The 17,413-nt window shown below is 52.1% G+C and overlaps 1 protein-coding gene across 2 annotated transcripts; it reads left to right on the top strand.

Moving 5' to 3' along the window:
• Positions 1–1,834: 1,834 nt before the first annotated feature.
• Positions 1,835–14,181, top strand: SELENBP1 (selenium binding protein 1). 2 transcript variants are annotated; one of them, XM_040998575.1, is made up of 12 exons: positions 1,835–1,842; positions 7,585–7,641; positions 7,823–7,935; positions 8,139–8,324; positions 8,988–9,108; positions 10,765–10,947; positions 11,165–11,343; positions 12,117–12,195; positions 12,932–13,053; positions 13,309–13,401; positions 13,572–13,690; positions 13,808–14,181. In XM_040998575.1, exons 2-12 carry the CDS (start codon positions 7,635–7,637, stop codon positions 13,968–13,970), a joined length of 1,365 nt encoding a protein of 454 aa, XP_040854509.1. In that variant the 5' UTR covers positions 1,835–1,842; positions 7,585–7,634; the 3' UTR covers positions 13,971–14,181. The 2 variants fall into 2 exon arrangements, with proteins under 2 accessions (XP_040854509.1, XP_040854508.1); XM_040998574.1 differs by lacking the exon at positions 1,835–1,842 and adding an exon at positions 5,136–5,237 and having other exon boundaries at positions 7,582–7,641.
• The last annotated feature ends 3,232 nt before the right edge of the window (positions 14,182–17,413 follow it).

The following is a 17,413-nucleotide window of genomic DNA, read 5'->3' as shown; positions in this document are numbered from 1 at the left end:
GGACCCTGCACCTGCGTGGGGGACCCGGAAGAGGCTCCTGGCTTCGGATTGGCATAGTATCGGCCCGTTGCACTCACTTGGGGAGTGAATCATCAGATGGAAGATCTTCCTCTCTGTCTCTCCTCTCTGTATATCTGCCTTTCCAATGAAAAAATAATAAAAATAAATCTTAAAAAAAAAAAAAAAAAGACACTATTGAAAGACCAAATGTAAGATTATGGGAATCCCATAAGCTACAGAAAGAGAAAAAATTTAGATTTAAAAAATGTATTTAATGAAATAATAAAGGAAAGTTTCCCTAATCTGGAGAAACAATTGGGAAGCAACATCCAGGAAAGGTACAGCACTCCCAACAGGGTTGACCAAGCGCAATCTTCACAACACATGACAATCAAGCTCTCTTCAATTGAACATAAGAAAAAGATCTTTAAATGTGCATGTGAAAAAAATTATTTGAGCTATAGAGGAACAGCAATCAGACTCACAGCTGACCTCTAACAGGAAACTCTGCAGGCAAGAAATGAACGGATGACTGGGTGACTTGAGAAAATTCTGGTTTCCTAGATATAAAGAGAAGTAAAGAGCCATGTCCCTTCACAGTTGCCCGCAGGCTGCCCCTATGCTAACCCCATGAGCCTGGCGCCAGTCACACCCAGGGAGAGGTTTTAGCCAGTGCCCCTCCCTGGTTCGCAAGGCCCGAGAGGATGGTCTGTTAATGCCAGGAGGAAAAAGCTGGACAGAGCTCAAATACTCTGCTTAGCTGAGGGAAAGTGCAACCTGTCCAACTAGTCCTGCCTCAGGCCTCTGCAGGCTGCTGCCTGTATTTGTAGGCTTAGGGACTGTTTTGTGTGCAATCAAACCTGTACTTGAATATACTAGATAAGGTCATTTAATGGGACTCTCACTTCAGCAACCTCTTATGTTAACCTACTTGTCCGAGTTGCCTCATCCAAAATAAACTTTAATATGTAAAAATTTGCTTTATTATCAATGGTTTTTGAAAATGCCATCTGTCTTGGGAAACATGTGCTATTGCGTAGAGGGTTAAGCTATCACTTGCAACACCAGCATCCCCTATGGGTGTCAGTACAAGTTTCAGCTGCTCCTCTTCTGATCCAGCTCCCTGCTAGTGATCCTGGAAAAAGAGCAGAGGATGACTCAAGTCCTTGGGCCCCTATACCCACGTGGAAGACCCGGAAAACCTCCTGGCACCTGGCTTCCACATGGCTCAGACCCAGCTGTTGCAGCCAGTTGGGAAGTGAACCAGTGGGTGGAAGATCTGACTCAGGACAAACTCTGCAGAAATGTTGGCAGAGTGTAAGAACAGATGGATGAATAGTGGAAGGCAGGTCTGTGCACATGTGTGTCTTCTAGGGGACAGACACGCAGAGCTGCCTCGAAAGGCACCATGACCAGTGCCTCTGCCCAGCAGGGCCCTCACCTGGACCACACTTGATCTTCGACCTTTCCTTTCTCCTAATTTGGTTGTGTTAATACCTTTACTTGGGCTTTGAGTTGCAAAAGTAGTGCATGTTTAATCTTTTTGTAAAAAATAAATAAAATGCATAGAAAAAAAAGAAGGAAGGAAAGAAGAAAGAGAGGAAGAAAGAAAGAAAGAAAGAAAGAAAGAAAGAAAGAAAGAAAGAAAGAAAGAAAGAAAGAAAGAAAGAAAGAAAGAAAGAAAGAAAGAAGAGAAAAGAAAAAAAGAAAGATCATCTCCTTCCTTTCCCTGGCCTTCTCGGAAGGCAAACTTGGTTAGAAACCCTTCCAGACCCTTCCATTCCCTTCCAGACCTTTCTATTCCTTCCCAGACCCCTCTAGGCCCTTTTCTGCAGCATGGCTGTTGAAGGGTAGGGACCATGAGCCTCACTGCCCTTTCCCTCTCCTCCAGGAAGACCCCACTGCTCAGTTCAGAAAATAAATGCTTCTTCACTCCTTCCCCATGCCAGAGGGAAAGTTTGTTCTAGGACAAACCCATAAGTTTCTACATTGCTGTATCCTTCTGCCTCCCCAGCTGCCCTGCTCCCAAAACAAAACAATGCAAAACAAAAACGCCCCCCAGGCATGCTGCTAGCCCTGGAGCTGGGTGGATGTAGGGCTGGATCCTGGCCCTTTCTGCACCTGCATTTCCTCGTGGATAGAAGGGACCCCGTATCCCCTCCAAAGTGGTAGGAAGGGAAAACCCGTGCATGCTTATTCTCCCTTCTCCCTCTAATCAGACTCCTACTACTTTCCTTTCATTCTTACCTTGCCCACGGAATGCCAAGTTCTTATCTTGCTCAAGGAATGCCAAGTTCTTCCCCCACATTAGATTAATCATAGACTCCCAACTTCCTTATCTCCTGTTCCTGCTTTTCCCTGTGGCTTGTTCCCTTTCCTCACATCTCACATATCAAGAGGCCCCCAAAGCAATCTACCCCAGGGTGGGAAATGGCGGGAGGGGGGGGCGGTTGGCAGCAGCCACAGCCCATCCCAGCCCCAGCTGCAATACCCCATGTCCCTGGAGGAGGAGCCACTTCCTGTTTGTGGAGGCCAAGACCAAAGTTCAGGAACAGCGGTTATGTAACCCCCTGGCCTCCTCTAAGGCTGTGTGTGCTTCCTTGGGACTTGAACCAACAAAAATAAGGTTGGCCCCATTCACCCTGGCCTTCCCAGGCAGCCTCCCCAGGAGAGCAAGATTGTTGACTGGGATTCAGGAGGCTTGTCATGAATCCTAAGTTGACTAGCTCAGGTTGCATTCTGGCTAAGGAAGGGCAGGTCTGATGGGAAGCCAGCTTCCCATAGGACACCTGTTTAAAGCCCAGCTACCCTACTTCCGACCCAGCTCCCTGCTAATGCATTGGCAAAAGTAGCAGAACATGGACCCCCTTGTACTTATATAGGAGACCAAGATGAAGCTCCTGACTCCTGGCTCTGGTTTGGCTCAGACACAACCATTAAAGTGAATCAGTGGATAGAAGATCTCTTTCTCTAGGTCCATTTTTCAAATAAATAAAACACATCTTTAAAAAGGGAGGGGGGGGAGTATTGAGGAAATAATAGCTCTCCAGTATTAACAGCAAAAGCTCAAATTCTTTGCCAGAGGCAACAAAGGGGCCATGGGTTGCTTGTCCTGGGTCTGCCTCCAACTACAGCCCAACCTGGGACACTTCCCCAACCATGGCCTTGCAGCTCCAAGAGCAAGAGCACCGTGAAAAAGCAGCGGGCAGAGGTGAGAGATGCCATGGAGGTGCAATGAAGAGCAGCCAGTCAGAGCAAGGAGCAAGAAGGAACTGGCAGACAAGGGAAAACTCTAGAAGAAACAAAACCGTGGCACTTTCTGGAGCTTGACTCAAGAAGGCGTAAGCTTGGGGTGACTTTGTGTCTCATAGCTTACATGGTGGGCTACCTCAAACCAAAGATCAGGAAGGTGGAGGAAAGAAGGAGGGAAGTAAAAGAAGACTAGAGGGGCAGGAGGAAGGCAGATGGAGGAAGCAGCAAGGAGAGCAGCCCATGGGGCAGCGGCTTGCACAGAAGGCTTCCTTCTTTGCCTGGCTGGCTGATGGCACCATAGTGAGGACGAGAGACACAGGACAGGGCCAGGAGGGGTTGAGGGTGCTAGGAGTAAGGTAAGCCTCCTCCAGCCCTCCCAACCTGGGCAGCCAGAGAGGAGCTTACTCCCTAGGTCCATGAGCTCTTCACTGTGGGTTCTGGAAGAACAGACATCAAAGGCTCCAGTGTAGCTGCCCTCCCTCCACTCCGGTTCAGAAAACCTGTCACTCTGTCTGTGGGTCCACTCAAACTCAAGTGATACCCTCTTCCCTGCCCCATAAAAACTTCACCTCCAGAACTTTCATCCAAGAAGATGAAAGTGGTTTCTGCAGACTCAGACCTGGGGCCCTAGGAGCCTGCAGCAGGGGTTTCCCTGGGCAAGCAGCCAATCTTAGGGGAAAAGAGGCTATTAGTACCATGGAGGAGGACAGATTGGGTGGGATCCCTTACTGGAGGGCTGCTCTGAGGGAGTTAACGGCACCAGGCTGTAACCCTAGGCTGAGTAATCCCTCCTCCTGGGCAATGGCCTTCCCTGGGATTTCCTATTAGCAGGTGCAGTAGCCCCAGGCAGTTCTTCCCCCACCCCACCCCACAACCAGCTGGAGGACACCTTTTCCTGAACCAATAGAGACCCTAAGGATTTTTAAGAAGTGTCCCAGGTCTCTTGGGAACAGAGGCATCAAGATGGGCTGTCCCTGGGCCCTGCCCTTCCCCTCCCCTGCCCCCATCCTTCCTTATATGTGTAGCCCAAGAGCCATTGAGGCACCAGGCTGGGATAGGTGGGGAGGAGGGGGGGAGGAAGTCCACTTTCACCTCCCAAGGTTTATGAGGTTAATAGCAGGTAATCATGGGCTGCCAACTTTATCTCCACTTCAAAGCAGGGAGTGGTTAAGAACGGTGCTGGAAAAAGTAGGGGTGATTCGTGGGCCCTAGCTCTGTGGGAGCCACTACAGCAGGAGGACCCAGATAAGCAGAGCTCAGGTGAAGGGGACTGTGGCTTCAGGGCAGGGATTCCCAGGGCGACTCTCCCCACCCCGGCTGTGCAGATGTGAACAGAAAGGCACACAACCCTAAGTGCCTCAGATGCCAAGAGATGAACCCCAAACATAGGTGAGTACTGGGAGGTGGAGGAACCCCACATGTGCATTCTCACACACTCACGTATTCTAAGTATCCATAAATGCTGGCACGTTTTCACACAGGCACATGCAACCACACACACACACAGAAGCTAGCACAAAAGCACCAACAGCCCCCCCCCCAACCCCTGTCCCCAGCACAAAACTATACACATACATTCACCCAGGAACCTACATCAGAGCTCACAAATGGGCAGCACACAGGCACAGAGGAACACACACATATCCCCATCATGAAGAAAAGAGACCCATGTGCAGTACAGATTTTCCTGTACAGGGACAATGTTGCATGCTCACACACACATACACATACACCATAATTCAAACCGCAGCTGCAGGGCTACTTGAGAACATCCTGGCCAGCTGCCCGTGCAGTTCACCCTGGGCTGCAGCCCAGGCCCCTCCCCCAGCCCCGCCCCCAGTTGGCTGTGTATAAATTCACTTTTGTTGCCCCTTCCCGGTACAGGCCGTCTTGGACACCAGCACAACTCTCCACCTCGCGTCTGCCCAGCCTCTACCCACTCCCGACAAGCCTGTCAAGGTCAGCGGGTTCCAACGACACCATGGGTAAGGAGAGGGCTTCCCATAGCCCCACAGCTCACCCCTGCACTGTTCCTGCTCTGGATGGGGCAGGGAGGGCTGGACTCTGCTCCAGATGCTTAACTCTCTGCACCCCTACCCCCACGCCACCGCATTCCTTGGTTCAGCCAAAGTGCCTGCAGAAGGAAGAGAGCCCACTCTGTGTGGGAGGATGGTCCTGGGCTTCCCACCCAGTTCCATTCTGCATGGGGCCGCTCAGAGAATCAGGCAGGGGAGAGGGGTTTTAAAGGGAGCCTGTACGTACTTGGCGGTCACCCAGATAATCCTGGTTCCAGCTCCAGGCCAACGTCCTGCCCCAAAAGCCTTCAGTATTCAGGTCACTCTGCAAGGCACTGACAGCCAAGACAGGGACCCCCATCCTCTCACTGGGGACCATTTCAGTGTCCCTCACCTGCACCTCTGCCTCCTTCCCCCAGCAATCCCACAGTTCCTTGCCCCTTTAGAACCATTGTTCCTCTAACATGGTACGATTCCCAGAAGCCAGCCTGACACTCAAAACCAAACAAATGGGGTAGGTGTTTGGCACAGCAGTTAGGACACTACTGGGGACAATCATATCGAATATCAGAGTGCCTGGTTCAAGTCCTGGGTCCTCTGCTTCCAAGCCAGCTTCTTGTGAATGCACACCCTGGGAATCAGCAGATGATGGTTCAAGCCCTTGGGTCCCTGCCACCCATGTGTGGGACCTAGATGGAGTTCCAGGCCCCTGGCTTCAGCCTGGTCGGACCTGGCTGTTAAAGCCATTTAGGGAGTGAAGCAGTAGATGAAACATCTCTCTCTCTCTCTTTCTCTTTCTCTCTCACTCCCTTTCAATTAAATGTACAATTAAAAAAGAAAAAAACACTTAAGTTGTCCCTAGGTTCTTCTTAAAGATGCTCAGGGACCTGGTTTGAGACCCAGGCTTGCTGGAGCCTAAGTGGCATGGCTGACTCTAAACCGCCAGGGGTGGGGAGGTCAGAGAGCCAGAAGAGCAGACACTGTGGAGAGGGTATCACCTCCTCGGCACCTTCCCTTCTCTATGACTCTTTCTGGTTTTGTGGCGTTTGCTTTTGTGGTGTTTGTCGTATCTGTTTTGATACCTTGGGGGTGGTTTCCTTTCCCTTACTGACAGCAACCTCCTTGGTATCCCCCTGGCATCATGTGCCAAGTCCTGGCCCGGTTGGTGGTGGAGCACAGCGAGTCTCCTCAATGCCTTGGTTTTGCTCTGGGCTTGCCCCTTTCCCCAGTGTGCTCTCTCTCTCTCTCTCTCTCTCTCTCTCTCTCTCTCTCTCTCTGGCCCCAAACTCTACTGGCATTGTCTGCTTCCTCTGCCACATTCTGTTCCATGTTTGTTCATCCTCCCCCTTAGGAAAGTGCTTCTGCAGGCTTTTATTTTGTCCGCATTTAGCTAACGCTTCTTACGAACCTTTTCTCGTTTATACACACGTGCTCTGGACACCCTGCCTTCACTTGCACATCTAGAGAAGGAGTTAAGAGAGTAGAATCCCTTTCTGCAGCTGAAGGACAAAAAGACAAGAGAGCCAGTTTCAAAGCTGTTGCAGGAGGCAGAGCCCAGTCCTGTAAAACTCCAATCCAGCATTTCTTTCCGCCTTCAGCTCCCTGGTGTGACCTCTCTGGCCAGCAGTCAGGAACACGGAGGCCAGTTCCCCACCTGTAGTCTCCTGAGCTCTGCAGAGTTGGGCCAACCACCTTCCTGAACCCACAAAGGAAGCCCATAGTTCCCCCCTCAAAGTGGTCTTAGGACATGAAGCTGCATCTGCACTGTAACCTTGAACTTCAGCCTCCTGTGCCCTTCTGGGTGACCAGATTCTTAGTTAGGCTACCAGGCTGCACAGCCTTGCACTGGGAGAACAGGAATTATCCCTGCAAGGCCCCATGGTGTAGATCCATTTTGGAGGTATAGACAGGCATCACCCCTTGCCCAGATGGCTGCTCTGGAGGTGATGGGGCTCCAGAGCCCAGAGGGCTGCATGCCGCTGTCTGTATCTCACAAAGTCCGCTGCACCATTCTCTTGACCTCCTGTTGGATAGATGAAGTGTGTGCAAGCTGAAGCCAGGAGCTCCAGCTGCGTCAGCTCCCCGGGGTGGGCTGAGGCTGGGACCCCAGGGAGCCGAAACCCCTGCAGCTCACAGCCTCTGCTGTCCACCAACAGGTCATTCCTGTGCAGCTCCTTCTGCCACACTCACACTGCTCAGGCCTGGGTGGGGAGGGAGGCTGGGGGCAGAGCCTGCCAGGAGAGTGTGGTGGTATGTGGAGAAAGGTCTTTCAGCCCCCAGAAGCTGCTCCCACCCACCTGTCTCATTATCTCAGCAGACACAAAGTGCGTCAAGTGTGGGCCTGGCTACGCCACCCCTCTGGAAGCCATGAAAGGTAATTGTTACACAGCTGGGAGTCCACATTACATTGGCCAAACCGTGGTGCGGGACCCTAGCCCTGGCCTCCGCCTCCCCCCATCAACCCTGGGACTCTGGGCACAGTCAGTGCTGCTGCCATTCTCCCCACCCCCGCCGCCCCATCTCACCATACCCCACTGCTCACTTCTGCCCTCTAGGACCACGGGAGGAGATTGTCTACCTGCCCTGCATTTACCGGAACACAGGCATTGAAGCCCCGGATTATCTGGCCACTGTGGATGTGGATCCCAAGTCCCCTCAATATTGCCAAGTAAGGCACCAGTGCACCCCAAGACCCTCTCTTCTGGTGCTGTCCTTTCCTGGCTGTACCCTTCATCTTGTACAGGCTGCTCCATGCACAAGGATAGCCTCCCCTGGGACCCAGGGCAGGGCTGGAATGCAGCTGACGCTGTGTTGCCTGCCACAAACAGGCCCAAGAGGGAGAGGAGCCACACCCTGTCCTTCCTCTTCCAGGTCATCCACCGGCTGCCCATGCCTTACCTGAAGGACGAGCTGCATCACACAGGATGGAATACCTGCAGCAGCTGCTTTGGCGACAGCACCAAGTCACGCAGCAAGCTGGTGCTGCCCTGCCTCATATCCTCCCGCATCTACATAGTAGACGTGGCCTCGGAGCCCCGCGCCCCAAAGCTGCACAAGGCACGTGCCCTTCCCCAATTGGAAGCCCTCATGCACCTGGGGCCCTGGCGCCTTACAGGCGGGAAGCACCCTCACCCCATGTCACTGAGCCAGATGCTTTTGCTCCTTGCTTATTGGTAGGATACAACTCACGAGCAGGGAGGAGTTAGCCAGTTATGCTGGGGTCACCCTTGAGCACTGCACACCCAAAGGCCAGGGAACCCAAGCACAGGGACGAAACATCCAAGTTCCTGAGAGACGAGGAGAATCTCAGCACCCAGTTAGGAGCACAGGGCTGCCCTGTGGCAGGAGCCCCCTGACCCGAGTCCTCCTGGTGCTAGGCACCGGCTGTGCTAGCTGCTGGATGCTGACACCACCCAGCCCCACAAAACACAAGGTGTCCCTGGGCAGAGGGCCTGCTGTCAGGATAGAGCCTGGAGGAGCATCAGTGCTTTCTGCATAGAGAATTACTGCCAGCCTCCCTGACTGTCCATTAAAGTTCTATCAGAGTCACCAGCTCAAAGCTGTGCCTGGTGCCCGCTAGGGGAGGCATGTACATGTGCTAAAGCACACGAGGATGGGTCCGCAGATAGAGTAGGGGTCTGCAGATAGAGTAGGGGGCATCAGGGTAAGGAGCAAAAGACCCTGACTGCATTTCCCACCTGCCCCCCCCCGCCACCTCAGGTCATCGAGGCCAAGGAGATCCAGGACAAGTGCAATCTGGGCTACCTGCACACCAGCCACTGCCTGGCCAGCGGGGAGGTCATGATCAGCACCCTGGGAGACCCCAAGGGCAATGGCAAAGGTACCTCTCAGCGTGGCTGCTCTGTGAGCACCAGGAGGCAGTGGCGGGGTTGGGGCGGGTCTTGTGCCCAGCGAGGGGTAGAAACAACCTCCCATGCAGAACCAGGTGCTGGGTCCCCTCCAACACCTAATGCATTAGCAATAACTTTAGCTGTTCCCATGACTTCTGGAACTGGAAGTCCTGACTGATAAAGTCAGTTGAAAGGCAGAGTCAGAACAGCCTGCTGTGGGGGAATGAACATGCATGTGGCCCTTCAAAACTACGACACACAACAGCAGCTGCGTGAATTCTCACAGCCCCTAGGGCTCCTCAGCTTCCTATCTGCCAGCTTGTTCCTGGCAAGATCCAGGTTGACAAACACAGAATGTCCACTGTGTGCCAGACAGACACGGGGGCAGGTACTGTGGTAACCCTGATTGGCAGATAGGAAAGCTGAGACACAGATGGGACAAGAGACTTAGCTGAGGTTGCACAGCTAATCAGTTATAGAGTCAGAGCTCAAATCCTGCAACCTGGCCCTACTGTCCATGTCCTAGTCATCACTCAGTGTTGCCACAATATGTTCCATCAGATCCCTCCATCAGGCAGGCGCTGTGGTACGGCATGTTAAGCCACTGCTTGGGGTTCCCCCCTTTCCCATCAGAGTGCCTGGTTTGAGTTGTGCCAGTTCCACACTCCTGATCCAGCCTCTTGCTGACATGCGTGGCAGGCAGTGCATAACCATGACCAAAACACTTGGGTTCCAGGATGGAGTTCCAGGCTCCTGGGTTTTTGGGGGGAAGGGGGTGAAGGGGAGGGTGATGAGTGTTTTTTTGTTTTTGAATATTTATTATTTTTATTTGAAAGGCTGATTTACATAGAAAGGAGAGGCAGAGATCTCTCATCAGCAGGTTTACTCCCCAAATGGCCACATTGGGCGGAGCTAAGCTGATCTGAAGCTGCGTACCAGGAGCTTCTTCTTGTGGATGCAGGGGCCCAAGAACTTGGGCCATCCTCCACTGCTTTCCCAGGCCATTAGCAAGGAGCTGGATGGGAAGTGGAGCAACTAGGACACAAATCAGCGTCCATATGGGATGCCGGCACCACAGGCAGAGGATTAGTATGCTCCATCACCATGCCAGTCCTGGTTTTGGTTTAGCCAGTCTTAGCTATTTCAGGCTTTTAGGAAGTGAACTAGTGGATGGAAGATGGTGGGGAGTGTAATGTTCATAAACTTTGTAACACTCAGGAGGAGACATCTGGTTGTATTTGTAAAGCTATATGAAGGTGTTATAACACAGGAAAGATACAACATATTGAGTTATGAATAAGCTTAGTTTGTGTGTCTCGGTAAGGCAAAAAGAAGAATGAGGCTGCCACCCTTGGAAGGGTCCCCTTCCAAATGGGGGGAGGAAGGACCACAGGAGCACAGGGCGCCGAGTCCCAGCAGGTCTCTTGCCTCAAAGAGGCAAGAGGGGAGGGGAGAGCCTACACCTCCAGCCAGGCCACCTGTGAATGGGACCCTTTGGAAGCATGGATTTCAAGCTAGCAAACCCAGTAGGAAGAAAGGGTCAGACAGCACTTCCGGCCTCTTAGGCAAGAGAAGGGAAAATTGAGAATGACCTGGCAGGTGATTCAATCTCCAGTGCCTTACACGCTACTTCCTGTCCTACTCAGGGGGCTTTGTGCTGCTGGATGGGGAGACTTTTGAGGTGAAGGGGACATGGCAGCGGCCTGGGGGTGAGGCACCCCTGGGCTATGACTTCTGGTACCAGCCTCGACACAATGTCATGATGAGCAGTGAGTGGGCAGCTCCCAACGTCTTACGAGATGGCTTCAACCCTGCCGATGTGGAAGCTGGTGAGAATGCAACCCACCAGCCCCAACTGCCACGGGTCCTCCCTGCCACTTCTCTCAGGTGGCTCCCAGGCTGGGTGTCAGAAAAGATGTTGTGGACCCAGACTGACTCCAACCTCCTTCTGACCCCTCCAACCTGCCACCCTGGTGGGTGGGTGCCCAGCTTCAGCCCATGCCCTTCTGTCTGATCCCAAGCCCCCTCCACCCTCTGCCACCGCAGGGCGCTATGGCAGCCACCTGCACGTTTGGGACTGGCAGCGCCGGGAGCTGGTGCAGACCCTGACTATGAAGGATGGGCTCATTCCCCTGGAGGTTCGCTTCCTGCATGACCCGGCCGCTTCCCAGGGCTTCGTGGGCTGCACCCTCAGCTCCACCATCCAGCGCTTCTACAAGAACGAGGTAATGTGCCACCCTCTAAGGGTTCTCCTCTTGGCAGCAGCGCCCTCTGCCCCCACCACACACACACACACACACACACACACACACACACACACACCAGGCTCCACCAGCCAGTCCAGGCTTCCCCAGGAACACAAACTAATGAAGGCCCAAGCCTGGGGTGTCCTTTCTCAGTGCTAGACTCCTTTCCAGCTGGTCTTGGAAAACCAGCTGAAACTGGATGGCACTGACTGGTAATGGATGAAGAACAGAGGTTGCTTTAGCTCATGGCTATGGCAGCTGAGAGGGCCTGGGGCCAGGAGCCACATTTGTTGAGTTCCAAGGCAGTGCAGGATATCACATGACCAAAGGAACACACACCTACACAGGAGGCAACGCCACTCCCTCTCCAAATAACCCAGGAGCCCACAGATCTATTCAATCAGTGACCTATTCACTGGCCCCACCTCGTAATACCTCACAACAGGAGCTTAAAAATATATCAGCTTGCAGACCAAAGCACACCTGAACCCTGACGGGTCCTGTGGTTTTTTTTTTTTTTCCTCATTCCTTCCTTCACAAGCTATTTAATGCGTTCTTGAGTTAGATGGCATTGTGCTAGGAGCTGGGAAGGTGGCAGGAAGGAGCAGACACAACTCCTGCCTCAAGAACTTGCCTGGCAGTAGGCACTAGCAGGAGAAGAGTTAGGGGAGACCCGGATGGGACCCTTAGCACCCAGAACCAACAGGCTCACCTCCCTGCCTCCCACCCTCACCTTCCACTCTCCAACGCAGGGAGGCTCTTGGTCCGTGGAGAAGGTGATCCAGGTGCCACCCAAGAAGGTGAAGGGCTGGATGCTGCCCGAAATGCCAGGTGAGTGCCCAGGGGAACAGTGGGACTTGGAAGGTTCACTCCTGGCCTGTGGAACCAGAGTCCTTTAAGTGTCTGAACCAGATGGAGCACTGAGGCTAGTGAGTGATTACGACACCCACACCCACCTGGAAGGATCCTGTGATCCCTGGCTCCAGCTCCGGCACCTGGCTTCCTGTTGGTGCAGACCTTGGGAGGCAGCAGGTGCAGGCTTTCGTAGCTGAATGATGGAGCTTCCAGCTCCCACAGCCCAGCCCCAGGCCCTTACAGGTACTTGAGGGAATGAGCTTATAAGTAAGCTCTGCCTCTCTAGTAAGTAAATAAATCAAATTTTATTTATTTATTTATTTTTACAAACGCCTCTGGAAGCAGGCAGTGGGAGCATCCTCTGTGGGAGTACCTGGGTTTACATCCCAGCTCTGACCCCCATTCTAGCATCAAAACTGCAGTCTCCCCCTGCATTTGTGCACCCTGGGAGACAATGGGTGATGGCTCTAGGACTGGGGTCACCGCCACCCACAAAAGAAACCCAGCTTTGACCCAGTTCCCAGTTTTTACAACAGGCTCCTGACTGGGGCCTGGCCCAGCCTCAGCTGTTATTAGCATTTGGGGAGTGAACCAGAAGTTGGAAAATTGCTTCCTCATCTGCCTCTGTCTCTCTCTCCCTCTCCAATGAATCAAAATTAAGTCTCTATTTAAAACATTCTCAAAAGCCTCTGATCCCCACACTGCTCCCTAGGCCTGATCACGGACATCCTGCTGTCACTGGATGACCGTTTCCTCTACTTCAGCAACTGGCTGCACGGGGACATCCGACAGTATGACATCTCCAACCCACAGAAGCCCCGCCTCACTGGCCAGGTGGGGGTCCCAGCAGGGAGGAGCAGCGTGGGGAGGTAGCTGGGTTGGGGAGATAGGGGAGGTGAAGTAAAAGCAAGAATGTGGGCTGAGGGATGCTACAGGCCCAGGCCTATGGGGAGCTGTGGCTGGACATAGGGACACGTGTCTGCCAAGCCTGAAGGGCCCTAATCAGGGCGGGGGGAAGTTATTCCTCCTGTACCATCCACCTTTCCCACCATTGTCCTCCGTCCTCATCCTCTGACCCTGCCCACTCAGATCTTTCTAGGGGGCAGCATTGTGAAGGGAGGCCCAGTGGAAGTGCTGGAGGACCAGGAGCTCAAATGCCAGCCAGAGCCCCTGGTGGTCAAGGTGAGGGGTCTCCCTACCCCACAGGCCACCTCAAAGAGAATGTTGGGGCAGGGGTGGGGGTTGGGAGCAACATCTCAGTGGGCTCTAGGGTGTTGAGGGGGTCCACCATCCAATCACCCCTCTTAGAGGACCTGAGCATACCCCTGTGATCTGACACCTGGTCTCCCCAGGGGAAGCGGGTGGCTGGAGGCCCTCAGATGATCCAGCTCAGCCTTGACGGGAAGCGTCTCTACGTCTCCACGTCGCTCTACAGTGGCTGGGACAAGCAGTTCTACCCTGATCTCATCAGGTGAGATGCAGGCTATGCAGCAGTCCCTGCTCGCCTCAGGGCCTTCCTCTGACGCACATGTGGAGGAAGGGCTGGGCATCTCTGACCTCTCCTTTACCAGCTTCCTCTTTGCCACAGGGAAGGCTCCGTGATGCTGCAGGTTGATGTGGACACAGAGAAGGGAGGGCTGAAGTTGAACTCCAACTTCCTGGTGGACTTCGGGAAGGAGCCCCTTGGCCCAGCTCTAGCCCATGAGATCCGCTACCCTGGGGGCGACTGCAGCTCTGACATCTGGCTCTGAAGCTTCCCCCGCACCTCCCCCTACCCCAGCACCCCAACTCCACATTCAGAACCTTCATTCCAGAGGGACCTGGCTTCACTCTGCTCACCTTCCACCCACAGCCCCAAGCTGAGACTACAGAAGCCCAGAACGGTGCCTCCACTTGTGACCCACTCCTGCTGTTTTTACAAGAGCCCTTGCAATCACCAAGAAATAAACTATGAACCTCTTCCTCATGCTGCCTTGTCTTTGGGAGCAGGGGGGCCTGACACTCCCCATGGCTAACCTACTCAGAGAGAGCAGAAGGGGTCTGTGGCAGTATGGTTCACGCCTGGGATCCCAACCTGAGGCCACAATGCCCAGTACAGTGACATTGTCACAAGGCACCTGAGGGATTGAGTGTCAACTGCTTTTTCTAAACTTTTCTTGGTAAAATTTTTTCATTTACATATTTATTTGAAGGACTGAAAGAGATGGATGATCCCATTGGGTTATCCCAAAATGCCCTCAACAGCCAGGATTGGGTGGATCCAGAGACAGGAGAGCCAAGAACTCCACTGGGGTCATTGTCAGCTGCCTCCTGGGCGCAGCAACAGCAAGCTAAACTGGAAACAGACACAGAACTTGACTCCAGGTCTACTGATAGGGAATGTGGAGTCCTGGGTGCTAAGATGACCTGCTGTGCCACAATGCCCAGCAATGCCTCCAAAAGCATTGAGGTTTTGTTTGTTTGTGTTTGTTTTTAAGATTTAGTAATCTGAGAGACAGTCACAGAGAGAAAGAGAGATCTTCTACCTGGTGATTCACTCTCCAAATGGCTGCAGCAGCCAGGGCTGGGCCAGATTGAAACCAGAAGTCAGGAGCCTAGAACTCCATCCAGGTCTCCCATGTGCATGCAGGGGCCCAAGGGCCATCTTCTGCTGCTTTCCCATCCACATCAACATGGAATTCGATGAGCAGTGTAACAGCTGGGAGGGATTTGAAGCAGTGCACATATGGGATGCTGGTGTCATTGATGGCAGTTTAGCTTGTGGTGCCACATGCTGGCCCCTTTAAACTTTTTAAAAATTCATGTTTTCCATTAATGAACCTAAAATCAATCTCTCTCTCTCTCTCTCTCTCTCTCTCTCTCTGCCCCTCTGCTTTTCAAATAGTGTGAAAATAAATTTAAAGACATAAAGAGACATTGTACTCAAGAAATATGTCAATGGTTAATAAGCACACGAAAAGTTGGTTAACATCATTAGCTACTAGAAAAATGCAAGTTAAACACAGTATGGAACCAGCATTGTGGTGCAGTGGATTAAGCCACAGCTCACAAGGCCAGCATCTCCTAACAGAATGCCCCTTTGAGCCTTCACTCTTGCTCCAGCTCCCCGCTACTGTGCCTGGAGAAGCAGCAGAAGGTGCCCCAAGTACCACCCACAAGGGAGACCAGGAAGGAATTCCAGGCTCCTGGCTTCAGCCTGGGCCAATTCTAGCCATTGTGGCCATTTGCAGAGTAAACCAGAGAATGGAAGATATTTCTCTCTCTGTCACTCTGCCTTTCAAAGTAAACAGATCATTTAACACATACAAACACACACACACACACACACACACACACACACACACACGTACACACAGACCGGAGTTGAGGCTAGAGGGTTAAGTACTGCCTACAACACCAGCATCCCATATGGGCTCTTGTTCAAGTCCCAACTGCTCCGCTTCTGCTCCAGTTTCCTGCTAATGAGTGTGGGAAAGCAGCAGAGATAACCCAAGTGCTTGGGCCCCTGAATTCACATGAGGGACCTGGGGAGAAGCGTCTGGCTCTTGGTTTTGGCTTGGCCCAGCCCTGGCTGTTGCAATCATTCAGAGAGTGAATAGGTGGGGAATTTATTTATTCCTTCCTTCCTTTCTTTCTTTCTTCTTGTTTTCTCTCTGTCGGTAACTCTTTCAAATAAAAATAAATCTCCCTAAAAATTAAAAAAAAAATCACAATATGATGTCACAGTACACCTAATATAATGGCTAGAATGAAAAGTAGCCATGATGTGAAAGTGTAAGAATGCAGAGAAACGGGGTCACTCAGCCACTGCTTGGGGGAATGGACACGGACCAACCACTCTGAAAGCTCGTTTGACAATGTTTGTGTGCTTACCTTATGACCCAACAAATGTTCTCTTGGCCATTTGTCCCAGAGAACTAAAAATATAGGTATGCATGAAAGTCTGTATGCCCTTGTTCACAACAGCTTAACCAATAAAACACTGTGGTGCACCACGCCACGGCTGGGCAAGAAAAAATGAAGCTATGATTAATACACACAAAGATTTGCAAATTCAAGCGAATTGTGCTTGAAGGAAAAACTCTGTCTGGGAAAGATATTGTGGTGCAGCAGATGAGCACCGCTTGGGAGGCTCTCAGCTGTATCGAGAGAGCCTAGAAGTGAGTCCTCGCTCCGTTCCTGATCCAGCTTCCTGCTCCTGCGGATCCCAGGAGGTAGCAGAGGATGCCTCAAGTACTTGGGTCCCTGACACTCACATGGAAGACCTGGATGCAGTTGCTGGCTCTTGGCTTTGGTCTGGCCCAGCCCTGACTATTGCAGGCATCTGGCGAGTAAACTACCCAATGGATGGAAGATTCTTTCTCCTCTGTCTGTGTGTGTGTGTTTGTGTGTCTCTCTCTTTCTGTCACTCTGCCTTCCAAATAAATTTTTTAGAAAAAAAAAACTCAGGCCCCCCAGCATGGTAGCCCATTGGTTAGAGTCCTCACCTTGCATGCACCAGGATCCCATATGGGTGCTGGTTCGTATCCCAGATGCCACACTTCCCTTCAAGCTCCCTGCTTGTGACCTGGCCAGAAGAAGCTCTTGGCTCCTGGCTTCAGATTGGTTCAGCTTTTGCCATGGTGGCCATTTAGTGAGTGAACCAGTGGATGGAAGATCTTTCTCTCTGTCACTCTTTCTCTCTGTATATCTACCTTTCCAATAAAAATAAATTAAGTAAAAAAAAGAAAGCTTGGTCTCAAAAAAAGTTACATGTTATGACTCAGTTTATATAGCTCAATGAACTTTTTTGTTTATTTAAAAGAATAACAGAGAAGGGGAAGAGACAAAGAGAGATCTCCATCTACTACCTCACTTCTCAAATGTTCATGACAGCAGGGGCTAACCCAGGCTGAAACCGGGAGTCTAGAACTCAATCCAAGTATCACGGACCCAGGTACTTGGCCATCCCCTGCTGCTTTCAAGGGTACAAGTCAGCAACAAACCAGAATCAAAAATAGAGCTGGGCGGGGGGGTGGGGAGAGAGGGAACGCAATGGCTCAATTGACTAATCTCCACTTGCAATCACTGGCATCCTGTATGGACACTGGTTCATGTCCTGGCTGCTCTACTTCCCATCCAGCTCCGTGATGACACTGGGGTATTGAGGTGTGATGCAGGCATCCCAAGTGGCATCTTCAACCCCTGCACTGAA

This window comes from Ochotona curzoniae, unplaced genomic scaffold (genome assembly GCF_017591425.1).
Source record: "Ochotona curzoniae isolate NIBS_2020 unplaced genomic scaffold, NIBS_Ocur_1.0 scaffold_1037, whole genome shotgun sequence".
NCBI lineage: Eukaryota > Metazoa > Chordata > Mammalia > Lagomorpha > Ochotonidae > Ochotona > Ochotona curzoniae.
Note: the sequence above shows the minus strand (reverse complement) of the source record. Positions and strands in the feature narration are given on the sequence as shown.